The 27,520-nt window shown below is 43.1% G+C and overlaps 1 protein-coding gene across 6 annotated transcripts in view; it reads right to left on the bottom strand.

Annotated features, from left to right (window-relative positions):
* LOC112565388 (1-phosphatidylinositol 4,5-bisphosphate phosphodiesterase epsilon-1-like) overlaps positions 1-27,520 on the bottom strand; it is an 85,699-nt gene that overhangs the window by 33,779 nt on the left and 24,400 nt on the right. For all 6 annotated transcript variants that reach the window (XM_025240813.1, XM_025240816.1, XM_025240815.1 and 3 more), the window contains 9 exons: positions 26,864-27,013; positions 26,085-26,370; positions 25,422-25,675; positions 25,067-25,212; positions 23,325-23,574; positions 22,759-22,934; positions 18,192-18,395; positions 16,865-17,093; positions 15,798-16,112 (listed from right to left, as the gene is read on the bottom strand). In XM_025240813.1, coding sequence (XP_025096598.1) covers positions 15,798-16,112; positions 16,865-17,093; positions 18,192-18,395; positions 22,759-22,934; positions 23,325-23,574; positions 25,067-25,212; positions 25,422-25,675; positions 26,085-26,370; positions 26,864-27,013 — 2,010 coding nt within the window. The remainder of the gene's footprint in view (positions 1-15,797; positions 16,113-16,864; positions 17,094-18,191; positions 18,396-22,758; positions 22,935-23,324; positions 23,575-25,066; positions 25,213-25,421; positions 25,676-26,084; positions 26,371-26,863; positions 27,014-27,520) is intronic.

Here is a 27,520-nt window from a genome sequence, read left to right as displayed (position 1 = left end):
CCCACCCGTCCACCCGTCCACCCGTCCACCACTCCCCCCGATTTTCTTTCCTCTCCATCGCCACAACTATTGCCATATGGTAGCCGCTATTGAATTCTCCGTCCAAACAACAAGTTATTTTCAAACCTGCCCTTCACTCCCTTCACTACAGTCTGCCTCTCACAGACAAAGACCACAACAGCTCTACAACGCTGTCTGTAGTTTCCATAGACTTTCCAAAGCGGAATGTGAACACATGATGGAGTAGACATGCCACGGCTAACGATTAGTCGCAAAGAGGACGAATAAATAACCAGATCAACGAACCCTTTCTCTCTTTCATTCAAGTGCACACGCACGCACGCACACACACACACACACTAACGACAGAAGCACGCGCGCACACACACTCACACAGTCACGTGGTCTGTAAAGAGATTAGCTTCTGATAACATGCTAATGGCGGAAACGACACTGATGGTCGCCGCAACAGAAATACTCTGTCGCCACCACAGGTAGGTCCTCTAACTCTCTCACACACACACCTGTATCCTGCACTGTGAGCACACAGTCCACCAACTGTCAGTAGTCGACTTCCATGCTTGAATTGTGTCCTACTCGTGCGTTCGTACGTTTGACAGTTTGTTACTGACATACAAGACCAATGACAAACATAAAATTTGTGCAACTTATGAGCACAGTTTACGAGAGAGAGAGAGAGAGAGAGAGAGAGGAGAGAGAGAGAGAGAGAGAGAGAGAGAGAGAGAGAGATTAGTTTGGTAAAAAAAAAACTTTATGCGGATTGGAAAATAACATGGACATTAATTATTCAGGTTACCATACCAATACTTCTTGAGAGACAAATGAAAAGGGGACTCACTTGCTTCCAGACACATGAATCAAATAAGAAGGAGAAAACGCATGCACGTTTCTTTATTGAATACCGCCGCTGCTACCTACCATCTTTTTCATTAAAAACAAAATAACAGAAAGATGTGCATTGTTGTTATGTGTGAACCTGATTTTACTATTATTTCAAGCTCAGAGTTTATCGTTAAGACGATGGCTCAGACTTCTACAGTTTTAGCTTCTGTATGATGCAAGAATCCGGACACTGGATCGTTTTATTTAGCGTAAAAAAGGTTAAGGTTAATCTTATCATTAAGTGTAAACCAGCATCATGAACACAAAAAGACCCAGACTGAAAACACACCAATACACTCCCACAGAAAATACACCTCCACGGACGATATAATCCCACTGACCTTCTCTCTGCCTTCCGTTGCCAGTGAAATATATTTTTGTTGGAGAGAGAGAGAGGGAGAGGCGTCAGGACGAATTTAGACACCAAGTGACGAACGTGGCCACAAATGGCGCTGATGGAATCACACCCTCGTCGGTGACATATCAACGGCACGTCATCATCGGTGATCGCCATTGGCAAAAGTAAATAAATAAAAAGGAGGAAAGAGGCGATGGACTCACCTTAAGAGAAACCGCGCACGTCCCAGACATCAATGCACAGGGAGGAGAAGGTCTGGAGCTAAGTCCACGCGCCCATGGTCACCTCCCCACCACCTTTGTCCGGTCGAAGATGCAGCGCCGGCACCGCGGCGGAGAGTGGCTGCGTTTCCAGAGTTGGGGGCTGGCAGTCTCCCGGACCAGATACCAGACAGTTTGCACGAGCAGGCGGCTGCTCCACTAGCTTTAAGTGCCGCGTATGAAGTGTTTGTTCCACTTGATGGAAATGAAACGATAATCGATCATGTTCTTCTCTCTATCCACCCCCCTAATCCCTACAGACCTCCATCCTCCCTTCAAAAAGGTAAGAAAGAGATGGACAGAAAATTACAAAATTTATATAAGACAAGTAAAATCAACATACTAATGTTTAATTTTTTTTCAGCAGGCGACGATCACATCCACCGAATGGTATATTTCTGTAACCGGAAGTGTAACGTGAAATCTCGCACAGAGAGAGAAAGAACGTGCGCACGCATCCAGAATCATGTCCTGTAAATATTTTGGTTTCTATTTTTCAACCAGCGTCGCAGCAAGAAGAAAGTTTCATCCTGAATGGTTCTCAAGTCCACCACCGTCCCGTAGTTACCCACCTTTCCCTTTTTTTTTTTTTTTTTCTCCCTCCCAACTCCTGAACTTCGGGGAAAAATCGTTGGGATGATTCCGTCATGAGTTGATTTATCTTACAGGAGATGCCAAAGAGCAGCCACGCTTGCGGTTATAGAAACCCCCGGGCTGTGGAGGAAATGTCACGTGGTGCGTGAGTGACCGCGACTTCCGTGTTGACAGATTAGGAGATCGCGCAGCTCTAGAGAAGTGAAGATCACCGCACAGAAACATGCGCGTGCAGGCAGGAATATTCTCTCCAACTCTCTCTTTCTCTCACCCCACCACACACATAAATAATATAATTATATTATACACACGAACGATCAGGAAGACAAAATCTTTTCCGTACAGTCTCTCTCTCTCACTCACTCTCACACACACAATAGAGCCCGGTGAAGAAATGAAACCATAAGAGCGAAAGAAAGAACAAGCAAAAGGAAAAGATAGACACTGTCTACACATTTATCGGCGTAGAAAGACTAAACCAGGGATGTGTATAGGTGGATTGCTGTCTGTCTGCCAAGACAAACACTTAGCCTCTTGCGAAGTTCTCCGCTGTTAGTCTAAACAAAGAATGAGACTAAACCGGAAGCTTTGTATATACCAGCCTCGTTTTAGTAGTTAACTGGAAAAATTCATGAGCCAGCAGTCCAGTAATGCAAGTTCGTGATTAAATCCGAGGTCGACTATATTTCGGTATTACCACACGTGGTCAGCAAACCCTTGCGAGGAAAGACCAAGACCAGGTGTACACAAGCAGCTTCCTGTCCTCAGACCTTTGTACTCTCTAGACAGAGCATTTCCTCGAATTCAGCAGCAAAGCACGGGGGGGGGGGAACTTCAATCACAGGCAAGAAGAGTGAGGAGCAGATGTTTGTTTACATAACCAGTCCCCGTATATTTCTGATCATTTGTAGAAATGGTGAGCTCGTGCTGTGCAGGTGGTTGCACCAGCCGACAGACCAAAGAGTCAACAAGTCTCTTCACGTGCAAACTCCATTTTGATGTTGTTTGTGTGCTTAGTGAAAATGTAAAGGTCGAAACATAATTGCCATCGATATGTGCAAAGCATTTCAGCTCACATAAAAGCTACATTTAAAACATTTTCAAGAAAATTAATGTTTATTTAAAATCTGATCAAAATACATCTCTAAATAATTTGCCTTACATAACATGCAAAATACGACATGAATTTAAAATAGAATGAAGATATTTCAGGTAAATTGTAAATTTTACAACCCTATCAAACATTAAAAGATTTACAAAACAGAAACTTAATCTGTTACTGAAAACTAAATTAATAGTAAATTAGTTTTTTAAAAAGCGCATTTTATCCAAAAGATTTTTTCACTTGTGTGTTGACATTTTCAGGTTACCATCAGATCCATCATGAAGGGCTTGTGGCCAAGAATTTTAAAAATTAGCCTCGGTAATCCGACTGAATTATTTAAACACCAGGAAGAACTGTTATTCATTGCATTTATTTTTAGAGGAAAGGATGTCAGTAAGAAAGTTCTAGCAACAAGTAAAACATTCATAATGTAGAATCAATGTTTCCAGTTAGGTGAATGAAAGAGAAGATAAGTTAAAATAATATAAAGATTGGTGTTATTTTTTTACATCTCTGTGGCTGTGTAAAAGTTAATTAACTTCATTGACATTTTTTGCTTATAATGTGTACATTTTTCATTCTGCTAACAATTTTATTGCTGAGTACATCAGATGCCATTATTTTATACGGTCATGCTTCTGAAGTTCTATTGTAATTTTTATATGGTCTTCAACTTCTTTGATAAAGATATACCAGTTCTTTTAATACCGACAACTTTATAAAACGACTGATATTTAACCTGTTTCAAGATCGTTCAAAGTAAGAGTAATTTAATCATGTCTTGTCTGGTCGTCAACAGGGAACAGTTGTAACTGGTTTTGAGCTTGTCAGGTCATGACTGGGATTACATACTTTCATTATTATATTTTGTAACATTTGTATATCTTAATTCTAACGAAGTACTGAGCTTTTTAAAAATAATTTTTTGATTATGTCAAACAGCTTCTTAATAAATAATAAATAAATTTGTTGGAAGGAGGAGGCATCTAGTATCTGTATATCGAAATGCAACCCTGTCATACTCAAAGCTCAAAATGCTCACATATACAATTATGACCGTGTCTGTGTTCCAGAAAGTATACCCAAAAGTGTACATCACTAAAACACCAGGAAGGTGGCGCTTTCTGCCTGTACCGGAAGTCAGTGGCGACTTGACATGGCGACGACAGAAACTGAGTGTGAGGTGTGTGAATTCTATGCTCCTACATCGTAGTGTCCTGGCTCGCCTGACTAGTGATGGCCACTGAGAGTTTCACTGAACTTCTCCTCCTTTTGTCTTCAACAAAACTTCTCCTTTTGTCTTCCGCCACCAGTCCGCAGCCTCGTGGACGCTGACTCCAGTCAGGAATCAATAGTTGCAACCATCCCCTACCCCACCCCTGTCTCCACACCATCACCCAACAGCCAAAGATGATCTTCTCTGCCCTCCTCTTTGAGACCTAGGAGCCGACTTCTTCACCGTCTCTTGACTTAATCAGGATCGGCTTCTGGTGAGCCTCAAAGTGGAGCAGTTTGCACATTAATGATGGTGCCTCCACAGACCTCTGGCATGGGTGATGTTGATGAAAGGGGTGGTGGTGGGAGGGAGAATTCTCTACAGCCTGTATCAATTTTTGTGCAGCTGTTCGGCTCTTTTGTGCCCAGAGAGAGCTGGGGAAGAAATGCATGTTTCATAATTTGATGGCGGACACGTCACACTCCGGGATTGTTCGTCTAGAGCTGATGAGCCGCCTGCCACAACAAGACGAACTCGCAGACAAAGCTTGTTACATCACACTAACATCCTGTGTTCCTTTGTCGGACTCGGAAATCATTCTGACTGTTCGTGACCAGATTTAAAACAGAAAACTCATTACGAAGACATGTATTTGTAGCACTTCCATCACTTCTATACATGACCACGTGTGCAGGACTTTGAAGTGTTGGGATGGTAGAAGAATGTTTTCTATGTTTGTGAGCAAATAACAATTCACTGATGTTAGAAGAGAAGTTAGCCGCATGCAAAGCCAATGGACATTTGCTCATAAAAATACCTGACTGACCAGACATGTACTTTACTGCTTTTTTTCCATCCTCCCCGCACAAGAGGTCAGGGGCAGTAGTTGAGTTAAGCTATTATTTATATATTATTTATAAATATATTATTTATATTCTTCGATAGCATAATTGCACCTCAAACTTTAAGGCGAACTCAAAAGCAGATCTCAGAATTCGATCATGGTCTGTCTCCTTATTCATGAGTGTGGGAAGGTCAAACAGTTCTCTGTGTGTCTGTGTTTGTGTGAGTGCTACAAGGTTCAGCAACCTTTTTAACAAGGGAAATAACTCCTCATACAGAGTACTCTATCGTAGAGTCGCCTCCGCAATGTTGCACGATCATCTGCTGCCTGCTTCATAAATTATTTTCAACACTTTTTTCACTAAGGGTTTATAAAAAGACTGAAATTCAGAAATTTTTTTCAGTATTTTGCTCCAGAGCAGGCAAACGAACTGACAATAACCCTGAAATGGATTAAGAAAATGTCTTGTCCTCTTTGGGATTTGCCAAGAGCATCCCATTTCTCGGAGAGAAACAGCAAAAATGATAGAGACGACAGGGTGCATGTCTACAAATACTGTCATTGGCGATTAACTTTTAATCAGTTCTGTTGTGGCTGTAACAACTTGGTGGTTGACTCAATGCAGTGAGGGTTGGATGCCCTGGGTTCAGGTCTCGTCTCGAGCTCACCATTCTTTCTCTGTATGTGGCATCTGTTCACAGGGCTGGCTGCCTTGCCGTGATATAGCCTTAGTTGGTGGCTCGGCGTAAAACACCAATTACCCACCAACCCCAAGCTCAAGGAGTATGTAGACGGGAACCCGTTTTGAAGACGTGAGATCAAGACGGCCGTAATGATGGATCGGAGGGGTATCCCAGAAAAATCCTTCCACCAATGCAAAGATGCATGGCAGAGAAAAGTGCATTAGACTCGAGGGATTACTTTGAAAGGAAAATAATGCAGTTTGTTGTTAGGAATGACATAAATTGTTTGCGACACCAGTCTGGTTACTCTTCAGACAAACCTCGTATATCGTACCCTAATCAAGATCATATTCTCATACCTCCGAGAGCTCTGATCATCAACAATGTACCAAAAATGAACAGGGAAACCCATCAAAGTCAATGGTGGGAAAAATACAAAGCAATTAGTTTGACAACAAATAAGACTTCACCAATCCAGACAAAAAAAAAAAATGCTTTGAAACCAACCGCAGCAGCATTGACAGATTTAATTTCAGTTTATAAATAGATGTTAAAATTTCTATGTCAAGAAAATGAATTGTTTATTAAATCATGAATGACTACTGTTTTTCTTCTCTTTCTCCGATTTTTGTTTTCGCGCTCACTCACACACACACAGGTCTTTCCGACCGGAATGAGTGCCTGAAAGAGCAGGAGGCAAATTATCCCCCGGCACATGGCTTCCCCTTATCGGGTTGTCTTCCTTGCACCCTGTGATTGATCGTTCTTTTCGGACACGTTTGTTGGGAGTTACTTCCCTTGAGTTCACAGGAGAAACAAAGACAGGTGAACACGTGACGTCAACAGAGTGCAGCCCTCGTCAGTGGAGAAACAGACCCCATCTCTCTTGCATTCTTCCTCTTCAGCTTCCATGATTTGTTGTTGTTATGATTGCGACGTGAGTGTCTTGGCTTCTTGTGTTTTCCTCCTTGCTTGACTAATACTGTTTATGATGGAAGAGTTGATAAATGAAGAGAGTACCTTTCCTCTAATGACAACTCAAAATGTCTGCCGAGATCCTGCTATAGAGGAGATCATTGCAGGATGGAGATGTCTGTTGCCGGCAAGGTTTTACTGATACTGAACTAATAATTTTTTGTATGATTGCTATGTGAATAAATATATATATATGTTTCTTTCCTTTTAATTATACCGGTGGAAGTCAATTGAAAATTGAAATCTGGTATTTTGTTTGTTGAGGTTTTCGTCCATCAGACCACACAATTCATTATGATAATATATTTCATATTCGACGACCATATCAAAGAACAGATGTTAGAAAACAAAGGATAATTTTTCGAGTTGGAATCTCATTATCTAGTATCAGGGATTTTCTCAACAAGTAATCAGCGGTGGAAGCTAGCAATCTCCCTTGCGCCTTCCCATATTTCAGTGCTGTCAAACTGTCGCGGTGTTTACGAGGTATAAAAGTGTTTGGAGTTTACTGATCTTTGCTCCGGAGTGGTCAACTCCATCAAGACACGATAGCCGCCCGTGGCTGGCAACGAGGACCCCCTGTGACGATCCCTCACACTTTGCTTGTGCTTCGGGTGTTGCCAAACAGATGGGTGCGCGGTCTGATGGGGTCACTTCCCCCCTTGCTCCCCTCGCGCACGCAAACACGCACACACGCCAGCACGCACGCGATCACGCGCCATCCATTCTTCCTCTCGAGGAGGTAACCGGATATTTTCATTCACTCATCCCTTGAGTAGTCAACCGGTGCTGGATGTGGACTGGGTGCAGGGGGAACCAACTGGACTAACGCAGCGACCGAGGGTTGTCTTGAGCGATGGCGAGCATATCCTGGTTGAAACGATCAGTCTAATATTGAATGTTTGCAAGCCTGTCCACTTGGCGTCCACCTCCCAAGGACGGTCGTTGAGTGTCGTGCCGGGTCACGGCCGAACCAGATAAGCTTGCGCTGCCTCCGTGTTGCGAGAAGGGGTTCCTGGTGGCGCACGGTGGCGGTCATGACGTCACTTCCTTCAGCTGTGCCACTCTTTTTACCTCTTCTCGTTGGAATGGTAGGTCTGGAGTTGGTGGGGGGCGGTTCTTTCCACTGTCTGGCTTCTCAGATACAGTCAATCCGTAATCACCCTCGTCAAGCTTCGTTACTGTTGTATCATCATTATCACTATGATTATGCAAAGAAAACGAATTTGATTAACACCCGCCTGCTCCTAATTAATGGCAGACACTACAGAACTTGTATACCAATGTCCAAGATGTAACTCCTTCATGTCATCAAGGACAGAAGATAATGTCAAGTGTAGTTCTTATAGTAGGAAGTGTAGATAATGACAAGTAGTAACACAAGACGGTTTCGGGGATAATAAGACAGGGGTTCAGCAGACGACTGATGTGGCTTCAGACAACAAGGCCGGTAGGTCAATACTGGACAACAATGGCTTTCAATCGCCAGTCTTGGCACCATACAACCTGCCTGGCATCAGCACAAAGCCAAGGCACCCGCCAGTAATTAAGCCAGTGCGAGGTCAGATAAACGACCCCCAGCTTGGTACAAAGTCAGCTCCACCGTGCGGGGCCAAAAGCAATTCCAAAATTATGAGACCACGGGAACTGGGAATGTGGTTTATAGAACCAACAAGTCAAGGGATTTCCAAGAAATTATTAACCCCTGCTTCATGAGAACAGGAAACGTCTGACAATTTAGTTATTATGTTTTATCACTGTTAACCCTTACTGATCTGAATCATACACAGACCTTACAAGTCACAATGGGAGGGGCTGACTATATTCTTGTACAGACCGGAATGTTTCTGTAGGGTTTTCTGCAAATCGGCAGTGTTGCTTTTCTGAAGCTGGATTCTGAAGAAATGTTTATTTTTACTGTAATTATTGTTTCAAGTGAATTCAAAATACTCATTATTTCATGAAAATACACATAAACATCCCACGAGCCAAGCCTGTTCCCCAACTGCGTTGAGAAGAGCTTCACAACTGTTTGTTGGCAAAACATGGAAAGTAGGCGTGAATGTTTCATGCATGGTCATTCATCCTTTCTCAAAATAGTTGAGGAGAGGACTGATAATGAGAACACACACACACAGAGGCCTTCACCTCCATCAGCAGTTCCTAATAACCGAACATTGTATGTCATGAAATATTTTTTCCGATTTCTAAGAAATATTTTTAGAGACCAGTAGACAATGGGAAGCACACAATTAAACAGGAAGTGTAAAAGCAAAGTGTTTAACATCGACGCAGACGGAGGAATGTGAAAATACATCTTGAAAGCCATTAGAGAAACGACAGCAAGAGGTCCAGAAACTGAACTCTGAGATGAAGACAAACCCGCGCTTGTCTCTTCCTACAATTTTTCATTTCTCTTTACCTTTTCTCTCTTGTTTACACATGTTGCTTTTCTTTCTGCTGTATCTTACTGTTTAGTTTCTTTAATTTTTTTCCGTAGTCTTCTTTTCTTTCTTACTATCTCTTTGATACTGAGACATCCGTTTCTTCTGGTATTTTTGTCCCTGTGATGAGCTGCACTTTGAGAGTCTGAGGCGCTTGATGGGTGCAGCAGGATACAGAGTTGTCATGTCATGGCTTGATGTCATGGTAACAGGGGACCAGGTTTACTTTCTTCTCATATTTGTTTTATTTAGACCACTCTTTTTGTTTCTCAGCTTTCTTAAACAGTTGACTTAGCCCTAACATCTGTACCAATATGTGTTAGTTACAACTGTTTCTATATCTGTACTAGGTTTAAAGGAATTAAAAAGTATGAGAAACATACTAAACCTGTGTTGAAAATTTCTACTCCACCCCGACAGTGAGTGATACGATTGGCTGCAGTTCGGGTGAGATGCCATTCACAAATCTCTGTAGCATGTCGGACGGCCATGACCGGAAGGAGACAGAACAAGCAGGCGAGAGATGGAAAGAGGAGGGCACTCTGTTCTCACACGCTTTCTACATTGCATTGTCTGCCCTTGCCCATCCTCTCCAGGCTCTACACCTTTGCTGAGGACAAAACGGATCAACTGCATGCTGGCGGGGTGTGTCCTCGAGGGACAGAAACGAGAGAAAATTGCGTTCGAGCTGTTATTCAGTCTATTTCTGATCACAGAAAACAAGCTACTCGGCATTTTAGAAATTTTAACGAGCTGTCAAGAGGTGTAAACGTTCTTATAATATCTCACGAAGCATTTTTTTTTACTAGAACAAATATTCCACAGACTCTATCATTTAGCTAAGTGCCAATAACCACGGTGGTGTTGAAAGAGGCTCGTACTGTTGTCATCGCAGTAAGTTGAATCCATCATCATACACTTGCTAGTTACTTTGGAGAATAAGTGTGCTATCAAGTTCAGCGTGGTGGCATGTGCAAGTCCACACACACTCCACAAATAACCAACACATTCCAATACTCCAAATGTTAGAAACGATAAGACTAAAAGTATTCCCCTGATGTGAATAAGCAACTCGTCCACGACTACCATTGCTAAACCGTAAATTTTCAAGAAGAGTTGCCGGTCCTCGTAGACTGTCATTTAAGCAAAGAATATCATTTAACAATTACAGTCCAAAAACTGCAGACCTCTTTACGGACTACGAGTTTCAAACAACAGACTGCTCTTGATTTTGGTTTTTGCTGGTCTGCCTGAAAAGGTCGCCAGGGAGAAGAACTGGACAGAACGCAATGGCTGCCAAGGTGGTGAGCAGGTCCTGCACAGAACAACTAGTCCACATCTTCCTGTTTACAAGCCAGTTCCTATCCTCTTGTCTGCCTTTTGCAATTTGCTGTAGACAACACTCGAGTCTACTGTCCACAACGGAGACATCTTGTGTTGCGATGTACAGGTGCACGATGACAGCGAACCCAAGTAAACAAAGGACGAATCAAGAGAGGAATAAATTATCTCCTTTTGACATATCTATACCGAACCGCTCCCACACAAGTGCGGAGGTTTACTTGTCGCAGGTTCACCAATGATCAAAAATTGATTGAAATATTAGCTTTATGTTTGGAAAATCGACGCGAGATGGCGTCTTTGTCTCAACATCCCGGTCACTTGTTTGAGGATAACGATGTCAGAACGAACGATACCAGCCAACGGCCGGGTGGATGTTTCGGGCTTCACAAAAACAAATGGCTCTAGACCTCATAATTCTCTCTCATCTCTTCTCCTACCCCACCTTCCTCCCTCCCTCTGTTTTATTACTTCCGCTCTCTAAGCTTCTATTTTTTTCATCCTTTGTTCTCTTTCTCTCTATTCATTCTTCTTCTCCCTACTTGTCTTTTTCTCGGGCACGGTGAGGTGAGTAAACACACTATTTTGCACGCCTCCCAACTATCAGCCAATACCCGCTCAGCATGAGCAGCTATTTATCTAGTTGTTCCAGCAGGATGCTGTACAAGATTCGATACTTTTTATTGCGAGATAAGACAGCAGCGTGGCGCTCACTGGCGCTGTGTTTGTCAGGCTGTTAACTGCAGGCAATAAAGGAAGAGAGTTCCTTCAAAGTGGCCACAGGAAGCCGATCTGCATGTATTCAACAGATCAAGTGTAGGCTTGCTGAGCCAGCTCACCACCCTCTGGGATATTCCTACCCCGCCCCCACTTTCGGTGAAATGTTCCTGCTGGGATGGTGGCAGAAAATTCGAGATTGGGACCGGCAAATGTTGCAGGCAGCTGACATCGGTGAGATGGCAAAATCGAATGTCCAGAAGAGGGTGTGAAGAGGGTATGGGAAGAGTGCAGTCATGATTTAGGATGGTTGTACTCAGGGGTATGAACATCCTACTTTCCATGCACACGTATAAGTGTTCAGAAATGTCAGATGAGGAACAAGCCTGCGGGCAGTGTTATGTCAAGCGAGGATGTAATCATGGCAGGAGCTTGAATCCCTTCTGAACATTAAACTTCCCCCAGGCCTGGAGCTCATCTGGGACTTGTGAGTACTCTTTAGAAATTAGGAACACTTGTACAGGGCTGTGGATGGATTGGCAAATCATTGAACTTTGTTCATTAGTACCTTTCGTAATTATCTCACCACTGATGATGCTAATTTGTGACTTTGTGCTCTCGAGGATTGACTATTGTAATTCTTTTTAGGCTGACATTCCCAAGCATCTTCTTGACACAATTCAAAGGGTCCAGAATACTGATGCTTGCCACATCTGCAGACCATCTAGATATAAACATACGCAACTTGTATCACCTATCATTCTCTCTCTTCCCTGGCTTCACCCGGGGTTGTACAGTCTATAAACTTTTTACTCTGACTTACTCAGTTTCTGGCACTGGTCCTCGGTACCTCTTCAAACACTAGCAGGACTCATCTTCTGACACCAAGCTTCTGCAAGTCCCACTAAGACCAGGATGTATGGACAGAGGTCTTTCTTCTACCAAGCCCCATCAACTTGGAACAGATTACCCTTCAGCCTTCGACGACGACGACGACGACGACGACAACAACAACAACAACAACAACAACAAACTGGAATAACGTCTACAAGTAGACAGTCAAGTGACTGTCTTTAGCATTCAAGGAGAGGGAAACAAGTCCTTATTCCTCCCTTTAAGCTAGTTTCTAGCACTTTCTATGGCCTCTGCTCTACATTTCCCTCTGCTGCTAAGAAGTGGAGTAGCGACTCCTAAGTCGAAGGAAACCAAAATCTTTGTGTAACATTTGAGATGCCAAAACTAATTGGCAAAGATCCTCGTTTGCAATGTCTGCTTCAAGCAAAATTGTACGAGCAAACTTATTTTTTCTGTGTAGGTTGAGATGCAGTGTGATCTCCTCCATTCATATGTCATGCATGATCTTGTCCACCCAAGTAAGCAGGCGCGCGTGTGGTTTCTCCGTTTGACAGCTTTGCCGACATGATGAAGTGTCTTGACAAGTAGCCGCCTGGCTCGGGAGGCAACTACAAAACACAGCGAGAACTGTCGAGTGTTTCAGCGGCTTTTTCTTTCTGATGATTGATTAAAATTGGAAAGAAACTGTACGAAACGTTTTGTTTCGACCGTTTATTATGGCTCCAGTTCAAAGGCGACCGGACAGACTGTCCACTGGGAGGGTATGGGTAGCGGTAGTAGAGATGGTTGAAATGTGAGAAGGGAGGGACAGACTAACAGACACGCTGGTAATAACAATGCAAGTAGGTTGGTAGGAAGACATGCACACAGAGAAATATTAGAACATAACGATTAGTAAGGGCTCGTATTTATACTGAGTGCAAACTCCGTGAGTGTTGCTTTACCTCAGGGTCTATAGTTGTCAAGCAGGGATAAAGATTTCCTGGGAGTAAAGTAAATAAAGCAATACCCCCGGGTTACTAACAATGCCTACGGCGATGAGAACTTTGTCCTTGGTGTCCACATTTTAACCCCGAGCATAGGGTTACCCTCTCTTGTTGTGAACACGACCCTAGGAAGACATACAGGCAGGTTGACAAAGACAGACAACAGAAAGCTTAGGTGGAAGACAGGTTAGTAGACAGACAAACGCAGGGCATCCTACATCTGCAGCAGCTCGGTCCTAGATGTTACAATCAAAGTATTGCTCGCGCATCATTCACGCGCCAGCCCTCTGACGCCCATCCATCATACCCGGCCTACGGAGCAAAGAAACCAAGAGAAAGCGAAACTACCGGCTCCAGCGCCATCTTTGTTCTCATTTTATGCATCGTCAAGTGATGTTAAAAATAGAAAACCGATGTGTGTGTGTGAGAGAGAGAGAAGGAACAAACTCGCGGCCATGACCTTGCCCTCAGTTTCAGTTATCTTGTGGACGGTTACTTCTCGTCGTTGCGATGACCGACCAGTCACGTGACATGTTCAGCTGTGGGGTATCGATTCAGGGTACGAGGCATCGACCGAGGCTGCAGGGTGTAAATCCTGTGTTGTAGGGCTGCAAGTCGGTCTTGCTGGCGTGTCAGGCCGGACGCCGCTGCCCTGGCAGATGACTGCGCGTATCATTCGACTATTTGTCGGTCACGGTCCTCGCACGAGCGATCCTTGTCAGCTGTTGACACAGCTGTGCGTTCCTACCTGTTGACACAGCTGTGCGTTCCTACCTGTTGACACAGCTGTGCCTCCCCACTTCCGCCTCTCAGCTGGTCGCGATGAGCCAGCAGGTGTAATCACATTCTTACAATTTATTCTCGGCGTAAAAGCTCTGCTGTTGATAATTATGGCAATAATCCTGTTGTCCTCATTGTCTCGATGCTGCCAATTCTTTTTAAAACAGTTTATAATATTGTTCAAGCGAGATAACTTCTCAAATAATACAAATATCGTGGTCAGTACATGTATTATGAAGCCTCTCCTATTGGAAATATTTTTTTATCACTTGTCCGATGAAATCTTAAAAAAGTGTTCATTGTTCAGAGACCTAGAGCACGTGACCCATGCCCAATGAACGCACACGTCAAGCCGTGGCCAGCACGCGAGAAAAAGTGCGCGACGGGGTGACAAGCTTGGCAGCTATTTTTATCCTTTGGAGGGTTTCCCTCCTTCATTTACCGAGGTTTTCAAGCGTCCTGTTTCGCTGGAAATGAAGCAGACCCAACGGTACAAAACGATAAGGCGACTGGAAGAGGGTTTCTCTTGGCATCGGCTCTACGGCTTGATGATTTATTGAAAACACTTGTTCCGATTTCAACCACTTGTGCTTTTCCATTCGCGTTAGTGTTCGTTCGAGCAACACAAAGTAGCTAAAAATAAAGTCACAAATTAAATAAAATAATGTTAAATTAAAACAATATGAAAACAATAAAATAAATCCAAATTAACAAGGAAAAAGAAAACCGACGGGTCCTTCAGAGTCCTGGACAAGAACTGCGTCTCCACACCAAGCTTGCACCATGACACCATTCGGAAAACAAACAGAGCCGATAACAAATTTTTCCAAGTGAGATTTCTCGGTCGACTTTCAAGAAATTCGTCGCAGAAATCATGTCGTAAGTACTAAAAATAGACATTTCTTGAACCACATGGAAGGTACTTTAAAATAGAAATGACATGAGTGGTATTCATGGTACTAAAAGACACTCCCCAAACTTGATTTCAGTTACAGTTGGGTCGGACAAGAAACATTTCTATAAATGGCATTATTAAGTGCTGGGAATTGACACGAGCGATGTGGAGTTTATGTTTGAATAAAACATAAAGAAAAGAAAAACAAAATAAGGTAAAGAGGACAGACGATTTCTGTCCATGACCATGCTGTGTTCATGCCGATAAAAAAAAAAACTGTTGCCTCCGTTGAACCATTGATCCCATTCCTTGTGGAGGATGATCTTGGGTCGCGTGACCACATCTTCCTGTCTCTCCCACAAACCCTCCTGTCTCCCTCACTCCTTCACCCACTCTTACTCTATCACTCCCCATCTCCCACTCTTTTTTCCCTTTTTCCCCGTCTCACCCATTCTCTGTCTCGCCTGACGTCACTGAGTTATTCAATTGTTGGCCGTGTACTCAGCCACGTGTTGTTCACGGAGCGATGGCCTCTAGACTTCAGTTCAGCGCAATTATCTCTGTCTCTGGGGTTATTTTTGCTTACGCTGCCTTCCAGGCAATATATTTTATCCTTTTATATTATGATTAGCTGTTAGTTAATTATCAATATTTTCTCATTTGCTGTAGACAGGCTGTAGGTTTTACGACCCATGGGATTGGCCAACAGGCTCAGATGTTAAAAATAGTTACTTTCCCCTTGTTCACATCCCCTCCTCCACATCTCTTCTTTATATTCTCTCTCTCACTCAGTCTTCAATCACTCGCTCACCATTTTTACCTCTCACTCTCTCTCGCTCACCTTGATGGCCTCAGCAGGTGTCGGCCCCTGGCATCGCTCCCCCTCGTAATACAGCTGCAGGTACTGTTGCTTCAACCACGTCCCTCGCTTGTCCGTCTGCTGACGCAAGCGCACTGCCGCCGTGTGCAGCTGCCGCAGACTGCGGAACCAGATGGCGGCGGTGCAGGAGGGCGCCACCAGGCACAGGCGGCGGTTCTCGGCGAGGTTGGCGCCGTACAGGATGGTGATGCAGTTGTCCTCGTGCGTCATGTCCAGCAGGCTGTGGCGCCGCGCGATGCAGTTCAGGTCCACCTCCTCGTCGCCCATGAAGACGTCCTGAACAGAGAGTGACGTCATCTGAACGTCCTTAGCACCACGGAAACGCCTCGAGCAGGCGATCACATCGTCCAATCACATCGTCCAATCACATCGTCCAATCACATCGTTCAATCATCACGAATACGCCATGACAGAGAGTGACCAACACATCGCGAGTTTACAATGACATGTCACGAACAGAGTATGTCATGATAGGGAGTGGGTGTCATCTGAACACCAAGAACAGAAAGTGAACAAAGACTGGCGCCAAGGAAACACTCCGCATTTTACATAACCTCTGTAACCGGGTAGAGGTTCTGACGAGAATGACGTAACACAAACTGACTGAACTTTAATGACAGTTGACATCTGCTTTCATCATGAAACAGTTTTGAAAAGAAAAGTTTTTCTTTCAGGTCCCAAGCCAAAAAGAAGAGCAATATCCCCTTGTGAGATTGCATTACCACCCTGATCTTTTAAACTGAGTGTGCACCCAGCCCACTTCTCCTCCACCCCTCCTTCACTCCCCCCTTAACGAGTCAGACCTCCTCGGCCATGACCAGACACGCCGAGAACATCCAGACTGTTGGCTAACCTCCGAGGTCTGTATATCTGGAGAACACACTTTCCTTTTGATATGTATTTACCCCTAATTGATTAATTAATCGATTGATTAAAAGGTTGGCTGACTGAAGGAGTAATTGAAAGAAATTCCCCGGTTCTGCGCCAAAACGAGTTCAAGGCGCTGTTGATGTCAAGGATTTGGTTACCTTGATGCAGAAGATGTCCAGGAAGCCCTCCTCCATGCCATCGTAACACGAGGCCTCGGCGGCGCTGCTGTAGCGTCCACACATCAGCAGCAGGGAGGGTGGATGGTCGCCTTCCCCCCTCAACACGTAGTCCGGCGGCGACATGGCCCCCCGCAGGGAGCTCCAGGAGGGCCGGCACCAGGTGAGAGTGCAGTTATCCGACTCCAACCGCATGTACACCAGGCACGACCTGACACAGGGTCAAACAGCGTCAAAGACAGGTCAAACTGAAGGTTACAACTACAATAAGTACGTATTTGTTTATTTTTGTGGGGGATAGTGAAAATGCACAGACCCAGTGTAAAGAAACATTCAGTCGCCATTTTATGAGGCTGTCATCGTCTGAGAATTAACCGTTAAATCAAAACAAAACACAAAACACGACAAGACCGCCTCAAGCATCAGCACGAGGTCTGTAGCCGCTCTGCGCCTGGTCGCCTCACATTTCCAGATCGACATCTCATTGCTGGCACGCCACGACCTTTTGACCCTTCAAAATCAGACGAGCGCGAGATGAAGACGTTTTCTGTGACGAAATCTGAATCCATTTCTGGCCTGCCCCACTGAATAAAGGAGGGAAGGCGCGTAGGCGGGTAGGCGGACAGGTTTCGAACGTACTGTAAATTTGCTTAGTTGAAAATACTAACCTCATTCACCACTAAAACTGCAAGAAATCGGTATTTATTGACTGGTTTATTAATTTTTATTTACTTTTAAAAATGTATTTAAATCATTTAATGGTTGAAAGATTCATATTTGTATAAAGGAAGTGTAGTAGCACAGTCCACGGGGATATTTGCGCGTAACAAACGTTATATGCATATCTCTTCAATTTGTTTGTTTGTTTTATTTATAATTTAAACATTCAGCTTGTTCGTAGATTGACGCTTGAATAAAACTGATTTAATCCTAATCTGTAACTTTCAAGGTAACGATGATGCAGTGATAAGGGGAGGGGTAGGCCAAGATAGACCTTAACCTTTAGCATGAAGTGCCGGGAGGGTGACATCTGCATGACCTTTGCCCTTTACGTTAGTCTGGCTACAGACACCTATGTTACAATTGATAGAGACTGGCGCACGCAATTCTAAGGATCGATGCGGTTTGACATAATTATCATCGCCGCAGTCGACAGCCAGCTATGTCGCCTCACACAGATGACTGGACACCGACGAGTAGGCCCTTGACCTTTGACATACGTTCCCCACCCAAGCACGCTGTAGACGCACGGACGTCATCCCTATTATTCTTTGACCTGTCGTGATGGCACCTGTGGCCGCGCACTCACCTGCCGGAGTCGACCTCCCAGTGCACGAGCGTGGTGCCGTGGTTGACGCACTGCAGGTAATGGTGGTCCAGGTCAGCCAAGCGTGGAGTCACGACCATCACCTCGTGGTCGTTGTACAGGCGCCGGACCGGCTGGTAGCTGTCGAAGTCCAGGTCGTAGTCACTATCGGAGCCATCTTTATCCAAACCCATCCCAGAACTTTGTCTGTAAACAAAAACTGGAAAATCACTTTTTGGACTAAATACAGAAGTTAGAAAGACTTGACATACAAACTGTTTTATCTCAGGTTATTGTAGTGAAGAACGCGATATTGTTGATTGTGATCGAAACTATTACTGTAAATACTTTGCAGTTTTGACAAGGCTAAACTGGTATTGCAAGACATGGCAGATATTGTGTAATATAAAGAAATGTCTGACTGTAAACAAGTTTGTGAAGACTAAAAATAATACGGTTGTAGCGAGCGAGTGAGGGAAGCAGAGAGAGAGAGATGGAGGGAGGGGAGCACTTTTCCTGCCATCGCCACATTCGTGCACTTGCTGTATAAACACATTTACAAAAATGATCCGCTGTCCCGATGACAAATACTTGAAAAGAGGAAAAGACAGGGAGGAAGAGGGTGGTAGTGGCAAGAGAGCCCGGATCCTGAAGGAAACAACGGCTATCTCCGTTCTCCGAGTTATCTCCCCGTGGCGCGAGTTGTTTCCGGTGGTTAGTGAAGAGGTCAGGATCATCGATTACAAGCAGTTCTTGTCAGCCAAAGTTGTTGTTTTTTTCTGAGAGACTCTGGCAGACGGGCCAGTGCTTGTCCACAGCAGGTACTTTGACCAATGGAGGCTGGAATGGTCGGTGTCGAGCAGATTGTCAACAAGCGGCGCCACACGGTGCTGCCGCCCCCAGGGGAGGAATACCAGACAGCTTTTCATGCGGTTGGCTTCACGAAAAGATTTATCACTTAATTCTCGTTAGCTTGCGAGGATAGCTTGAGCTATAATAATGTATAGTAAGGTCAGTCTGTGAGTATGGCTGACGTCCATTACTGACTGGAATGAAGACTAAACACTGTTTGGTGTTAAAAGAGATGGCATGAAAATTCTTGTGTAATAATTGCATCAGCTGAATAAGAACTCAGGCATAGAATCTAGGGACTGATGGCATTTTAATACATGTATTTTTGCAGGGTTTTTTTGACATATCTTTCATACTTATTAACAGGCACCAGTACCTGCCATCCTAAGGCATCAATCAGAGACACAAAATCAATTGAAAGTGAACAACGTCCACAAAGCATGTCAAAATTCGTTAACAAAACAGCACCGGAAATAGATTATCAACACTTCTTTTTGTCTGGAAAGTGGAATTCCCTTTATCAAGGGTTCTGAACAGCATATTGGTATGCACAAAAACATCAGCAGTTGGCCACTGGGGACTTGGAGACAGGGAGATGTGTGTGTGAGAGAGACAGGGGAAGGGAATGGTCCAAAAAGTCCCCTTGTTTAAATGAAAACTTTGTTCATTGTCTTCCCTTTGGAGGGAAACGTGACATCAGAGTGGTAAGCACGTGTCCTATGTTGGAAAAACGGAACTAGCCGGTTCGATACCGATTATGCACAGCTTATTTTTCCTGGTTGCTTCAGCTATTGAATGAATAACTGACCCAGTCCATTGCTGGGGAAGATTAGACAGACATGGGACAATGCATAGACACCACCTTATATAAAGTGGCTTCCAGAAAAATGAAGTCTCTAAAGCCACATTTTCCAACGAGCAGAAGGTCAGGGGTCAGCCTTCACCTTCTCTCTTGTATTTAGTTTCTACCGCCATGTTGACCTACAGACCACCGAGAAACGATGCCAAACAAAATGGATGTAAAAAAAAAAGTGCCTTAACCTAAAAAACTCGGAATGACAAAGAATTGTTATCGAAAACAAGAGAACTCTAGAGAGCGATAATCACTCATCGTCTGCTCAAAAACATCCCCAGTGAAGAGTATGAGAGGACTTCTACCAGCAAGCGGACTGAAAGCTATTCACGCCCTGTCTCAAGAGTGTTTGTCATAAAGGTTGGGCAATAAAGCTCTCTCTGTCTCTCTCTGTCTCTCTCTCTGTCTCTCTCTCTCTGTCTCTCTTCATCGCTGAGGTAAAATTACCCACAGTGTTATTTTCACGGCACTTGGGCTTCCCATCATCAAGATGCAAACAACAACTTTACAATATTTGAAATAGCAAGCATGTTCGATTGTTATTATCTTGTTCGTATAGGCATGTTTGCTGTGTTGAACTTGTTTGTGTAAGAACAAGAGAGAGATCGTGTGTGGTTCTCTGTGTGTATGTTTTAAGGATGATTACACCAGAGAATCAAAGCAGTGAGTGGCCTCCCCGTAGCCTCCAATAAGGTAACATGGAACAATCTTGGTCATGTAATGAGTAAAAAAAAAACAAACAAAAAAAAAAAAAAAACAAGGGGTAGAAATAAGAGAAATCAGAAGAGTGATGATGAAGGAAAGAGGAGGATGCTTTCAAGCCCCGCACTTCACTTGATCCCATGGCATTGCAAGAACATTGCAAAACTTGAGAAAACCTAAAAGCAGGCCAATGAATGTTGTTTCCCGGGTGGTTCTGTGATCTCAGATACAACAGAGAAAAGACAATGTGAGACACGAGAGCAATCACAATTAAGCAAATGACCATGTTAGTACACAAACGAAGCTAAAAATAGATCATGCGCTCATTATCTGGTGACTCAGACTCCGTATTTAAATTATTGGTCATCAAAGCAAAATGACAAGGTGAAAATCAGTTTGAACGAAATCAGCCTCTGTTGCTCCAGGATAAACAGGGTTGTAAGCGATTTGAATAATATTTCACTTGACCAACAGTCAACAGAGACTGAGCTCTGATCAAATTTGAGTCGTTGTTCCCGAGGGCAAACTGAGTCCACAAATATTAGCAACCTGTAGCATCAGAAATATCAGAGTCGGGCTGCAGATGACGACAGCAGAGTGAGGCTGGAAAAACAAGGAGAAAAAGCACGGATGAAGATTCTGACTTTGCATAAAGCCAAGTCAGATGAAATGAGGCAGTCTGTGAGAGAGAGAGAGAGAAGAAAAATTACAACTGGCATTGGCAAGCCTATCTGTCCAGGAGGCTTCTTTGTGTCTTCAATCTTCAAAAACATCGACGCGATACACTTCAAGTACCTTATAATAGCATATCATGTGCATTTCTATAATATATGCCAAAGACCTGATGCTGTGTGTACTATATACCATAAATATAATAACTGATACACGTATGTATAATTATGAGTAAAACATATACATGAGTGATGATTCGGAAGGTATATTTTTCAAAAAAATATCAATATGTCAGTAAAGGGCGGGTAATTGGTATTTTACTCCAACCAACTGTTAAGGCCACATCAAGGCGAAAAACATGGCTTCTTAGTCTTTTTTGTTTCTTTTCCTCTATTATTTGAATCTTTGTTCTGCTCTAGCACTAGTAAACTATCGTTATCCCCCCTAATTCTGCCTATAAGTTTTGATATAAAATTAAAAATAAAAAATTATTTTACTTCTTGTTGACTTCTGGAAATGATTTAATATTGCGTTGTAACCGGAAACGAGTAGCTGGTGAAAATTTTAGACTTCTAGGAAGATGGTAAGTGGATGTGAAATTGATTACAAAATTCCAATCAGACAGACAGACATAGTGAGTTAAATAAAAGTGTAAAAACAAATTTTCATGGAATTCTTGTGACCAGTATAATAGAGGAAAATAGAAAGCACAAAAACAAACAAACCTGAAAAAAAACTTGGCAAATGAACCATTACGAATTGACCAACCTTCAAATAAAAAGCTAACTTGTCCAGAATCGATCGTCAAATCATTATTGATGTTTACCGACACAGCAGCAATAATAAAACGTTTCCTTTTTTACGGAGTGACTCGTGCAGTAGACATAATGACAGCAATAACAACAGCTTGCCACGCACACAGTCTGGAAACTTCGGGCAGCAAGGTCCTGAACAAAGCGCGGGTGACTAAATAACCTTTAACCCCTCCCCCTTCCCTACTTATTTTCATCCCCTCCCCGCTGCTGTCACTCCCACGTCGATACGCGATGACAAAGTTCTCTAAGGACAATCTTTATAATAAGAAGGCCAATCTTCAGATTAAGACAAGTTTAAAAAGAAACCTCTAATCTTCTATTAAAGGCAGTCTTTATCAGAACAACGCAAAGTGTCCGCTAAAAGGCAGTTTATGTAATACCTAATATAAATTTATCGATGCAAAGATTATTTAGTTGACTTCTCTGCTGACAGTCATGGAAGCAAAGCTGTATTCCTTTGTGAAGACAACGTCCATCGGTTAATGGCGCCACACAAGACAAAGGTAGGTTCCATGATAATGTACTAGTTCATGTATATGTTTAGTGTTGTGTATGCCTGTATTATGGTTGTTGTCACTTTTTTAAGATCATAAAATCCTTATAATCAGGAAACCATGGCACAAATATTCAAAAAGATTCTACAAACATTTGAGAAAGGTATGATAGACAAACTGACCTAGAGACTTTGTCGTCGGCTTTGGACTGCGAGGATTGATGCTGGCGCCCGTGATGGTGGAAGAGGTGAATGTCGTTCAGGACGATGTGGGCCTGTCGTAGCTTGTCAAGGTTTATCAACCCTCCGACTCCTATTCTAGTCATGAAGCGGTCCTCGCCATTGTAGTCTGACACAAACTTCTCATACACACAGACAGAAGAACACAGACAGAAGCGCGCGCACACGCACACGCACACACACGCAGAAGTAATCACAATTATTTATGTCCCTCGAAGTTAGCTTTCATACCTATATGAATAATATGACTAAAGCAAAAAAAATAAAAATAAAAAAAATCACACACCTTGGCTTGGTATTCACAAGGCTCCTAATATTAGCACACACAAAAGACATTTTGAGGCTGTTGACAAAGATCAATACACTTGACTACAGAAATAACCGCCCGATGGCTACAGCAGGACGAGGACATGCCAAGATGCTCAGCGAAATCAATAAACTTGGCGGCTTCTTGATGGGAACCCATTTGGTCCTGAACACACAAATCAAACCATCGCCCAGACACCCACCTCTAGGGACTGGTTTTCTTCCGACGGCAGCACAATGATGCTTGGAACGCCGACAAAGATCCCCTTCAGCTCTCTCAGGAACCCCCCAAAGAAAGGCACAACCTTAGTGGAAGGAATGTCCAGCGCCCTCCCAACAGCCTCCCGGTACTCCATGGAGGGGTCCTTTGTCAGCAGAGCATCAGACAAGGTGTGCAGGGTGCTCAGGTCTTCGTCGCTAATGGACAGCCAAAAGGGTTTCAGCTTCTCAGACCTGTAGAAATAAAGAAAAAAGATGATAAAAAATACAATGGAGAGAGAGAGGAAAAGAAAAAGCGAAGAGAAAGAGAAAAACAGAAGAACTTTAGATTAAAATGTTATCTCCTTAAAATCAAGTTACTTCCTGACCTCATGAATGACCAGGGCCAGACTATAACATACTTGATTTGATGTCGCTGTAACCGGCGACCGACTACCTTCTTTATTCCTCCTCTGATTAATATTCACCATTTTTTCCTCAGAAACTTACTCAACCAATCAAGTTATTATCAAGTTTTAATCAAGCTTACCCACGAACATTTTGTTGAAATAAGGTTCCACCATTTTTTTTCCTCTCTTGACAAAGAGTAACTCAAGATCAAATTTTGCAATACATTATGCTCAGAAAATTTAAAACTTATGTAAATCTAGAAATCTTCCGCGATTGTATCATTACTGAGGAAAATGTACACATCTAGAAGTCTCCAGTGATGTTACGGTCGATAAAACACGTCATATCGATGACAGGGCAGATAGATGTCGCTGTTTACCAAGGAGATAGGCGAAATTATCTCTAACGTGTCTCTTCCGGCTGACCAACTTCTGATACAAGCTTTGTCTTATGTTTACGTCTGCTCTCAGACGAATACAAGTTTAGACCCTCGCCTACTCGTGTTGACACGACTTTCGCTCGTCAGCCAGCCCACGTGATGCCGGCTCCTCTACACAATGAACTTGTGACCCGTGGATTTTATGCATCAGACCACGAAGTCATCAAAGAAAATTGCCACGAATTTCTCTCCAGTAAGCATGATACTTGGAGGAGGATCTAAGAAAAAATTTCCCAGAAGCGAACCAAGACAATTAAACTATTAAAAAAATAATTCGTATTAAAATCTTTTTTATTCTGAGGAATGTCTTTCATATCTTCTTGTTCCCCTCTAGATGATTTTGAATCGAAATTTATGACATTTAGTTTGTTGCAGACTGTGAGTTAGTCAAATGACCTTCGGACTTGGTGTAACAGGCAGATATTTTTTAATGTGTTTGTAATGTTGTGAGATAATATACATGTCTTATTAGGAGAGTACCGTCAGCTTTCGAGGGGCCTGCACAAGAAAGCTAATAAGTTAAACATGTAATATATCAATAAATTTAAGGTAAAAATACATAAACCGTCAAAGATATCCCTTTTGTCAACATGCAGCATGATCTGTGATGACTCGGTCAAAGGTCAGGTACTGACAGTGCCTCCAGAAAGGATTATCGCGTAACCTTGTCAATGAAGATTTTTTTAAATTCTTTTGACAGGATTTGCCACTTGTCTGCCCTTGCTAATTGTATGCATAAAGTTCATCAGACTTAAAGAACTGTTTGTCCACTCCATTTATTTCAGACCACCTTATTCTGGAATTCCGAAAGATGTTTTGAGTGAGCAGAGAGCATGGTGTAGGGGAGACAACTACTCCAACGCGAAAAAGGTTCCAAGTACTGATTATGTCCCTTACCTCAGGCCGCAGAGAATTTCCACAACCGAGTTGAAGTTCCCGAGGACATAGCAGTAGACAGCAAGGCGGAGGATGCACGATAAGACCGCCTTACGGTCCTCGTGCGTGGCCTGAGTGATGATCAGCTGCGTAATCCATGAACTCACCTGTCAGGTGAGTAAATTGCATTACAGGAAATCAAGTCTGAAAACGATCTATGCTTGAATACGTAAGATTATGTAGGGAATACAGGTAGACAACATATTTCAAAGAATTATCGAGATTTTTATGATGATATTGCTATTTTTAGCGCAGTGCATCATAAAGAACCAAGTGTAGCTACAAATAAAAGTCAAGATGTGTCTTCGCGCCCAACCTCGTCGAAGCGGCGTATGAGGTCTTCCACTGTTCGCGAGCCCTGTGGTTGATAGTTTCTCGACAACTCCACGGTGACCTGTCTGACGTAGTTGGGAGGTGGTACCTCTAAAAAAAGTGTGTGCTCCTGCTCTGTCATCAACATGGCGACCTCTTCTGGAAAGGCCAGCAACTTCTGCAGCGCGTCCAGCTCCTTCGAATGATTTGCTGTCACCCCAAGCTCTGGACGGATGGTCAGTTGACGACGATTGAAATCTGTACAGACGACAATGTTTAGCGACTCTACATGATGATCGGTGGCGACTCGACATGATGGTATTTAGTGATTTGACATGAAGTTGTTTAGAGAAAATGACGATGTTTACAGACTTCGAGATAAGAGGTATACAAATTATTTAGCTAATAATCAGGGGAAATGTGCTGTTCGCGCACTAATACTGGTAAACAAAAAATTTTTTAATTTATATATACACACTGTATGCATACACACAAAAAAATCCATCATGGAAAATTTCGTTTGATTGCTTCTCCCCCAATTAACTTAATTAAAGCTTAAAAAAACATAAAAAAGAATAAAATCAACAAAACAGAAGGAAAAAAAAAAAAAGAAAGAGAGATAGAACAGGACCAAGACAAATACAATTTCAGGAGGACGAAAACACACCGAATTCAAAGCTGTCTCGCCGGAGAGCTCCGTTGTTGATGAAGCGTCCGTCCATGTCCAGAGCCTCCCAGATAGCAGCCGTCACGGACTTGAGACTTTCCATCGACGACATCATCAGCGTCCAGGGCTTGGTGCCTCTGAACTCCAGCATGAGGCTGTCGTGGACCTTGATGCTAGGGGACAGCCAGTCATCTATGTCGCAGATCTTCTGGGTCTTGACCACGGCGTGAGTCTTGAGGTCCAGCAGGATGATGTTGGTGGATGAAATGCCCAGAAGGCGAGGAATCTGAGGTGTGGGCAAATATTGGGAATTTGGTGTTGGATGAATCGTCCTTCTAAAGATTGTATGGGTATATTTCTAAAGCAGTATATTTTAGCATAGGTAGCCTTTTCAGATAGGATAATTATTTTGTATACGACACGTTTGGTATGTATTGATGTGTTTACGTTTCGTGTTGTTTTTGTGAGTCCGGGTGCATACACTGACGACAAGACACGCACAAATAAATTTATTATCTGATTCATATCCGTTATCACCAGTTGAGCGTGAATGTGAATGTGTGTGTGGGTGTGTGGTTGTCTGTGTGTAAGAAATGGATTTGCGCGTTGTTTACAGTTCAGTGAATTGTTTCAAACTTCTTGTACTGGTACGCGTGTTTATCATCAGCGACTTGGTAGAAGGAAATTTTTTGAATATAAGTTAAAATATATAAGAATCTACATAATTGTCGTAGAATGTCTATCGCTAAATGAAAGACTGCTTAGCCTCTGTAACCCACCTTCTTCTGCGTGTTGCCCCTCTGGACCTCCTTCACGTGGAAGAGCTTGCAGCCGTAGGACGGGAGGTTCTTACAGATCTTGATGTACAGCTGCTTGAACTGCGTCTCGCTCTCATAGTAAGTCGAGTGCCACAGTTTCTTCTGCTTTTCCTGGGAAGCAGACAACAACCACTCCCTCAAGTTAACGAGCTAGGATTTTTTAATCGCACCTGTTCGCTCTATTGCACAAAAAGGAGAAAAGCTCAAAGCTCTCAGGTTCAAAACTATTTTGTTGGCTTCTCGGTGGTTTCACCTAAAAAGAACTGGATTCGGAGGTAGAGTTTGTTTTCGCATACTTTAAATTGTTCGTCCATTCTTAAGCGTGATTAGTCACTCTACCAGCACTAGGTTAAATAAAATCAGCCAACCTTTAAGCAATTAGGAAATCAGCAGAGAGGCTGAAAACTCTAGGCTTATTTATGCGAAGAGGGGTTGTAGTGGACGAGATAATTGACCTTTCCAAAATACGCAGATAAAAATTATTTTTGTATGTTAAACATATTTCCATTTTTTGTACATCAAAGAACTCGTTTGTAAGGGGTAGGGATGAGGGTAAGGAGTAACACCGTCACCTAAATCATCTTATTACCTAGGATAGAGAAGGCAAGAGGTCTGAGT

This window comes from Pomacea canaliculata, linkage group LG5, assembly GCF_003073045.1.
Source record: "Pomacea canaliculata isolate SZHN2017 linkage group LG5, ASM307304v1, whole genome shotgun sequence".
In the NCBI taxonomy this organism is placed as follows: Eukaryota; Metazoa; Mollusca; class Gastropoda; order Architaenioglossa; family Ampullariidae; genus Pomacea; species Pomacea canaliculata.
This window is presented reverse-complemented; position numbering and strand designations above follow the sequence as displayed.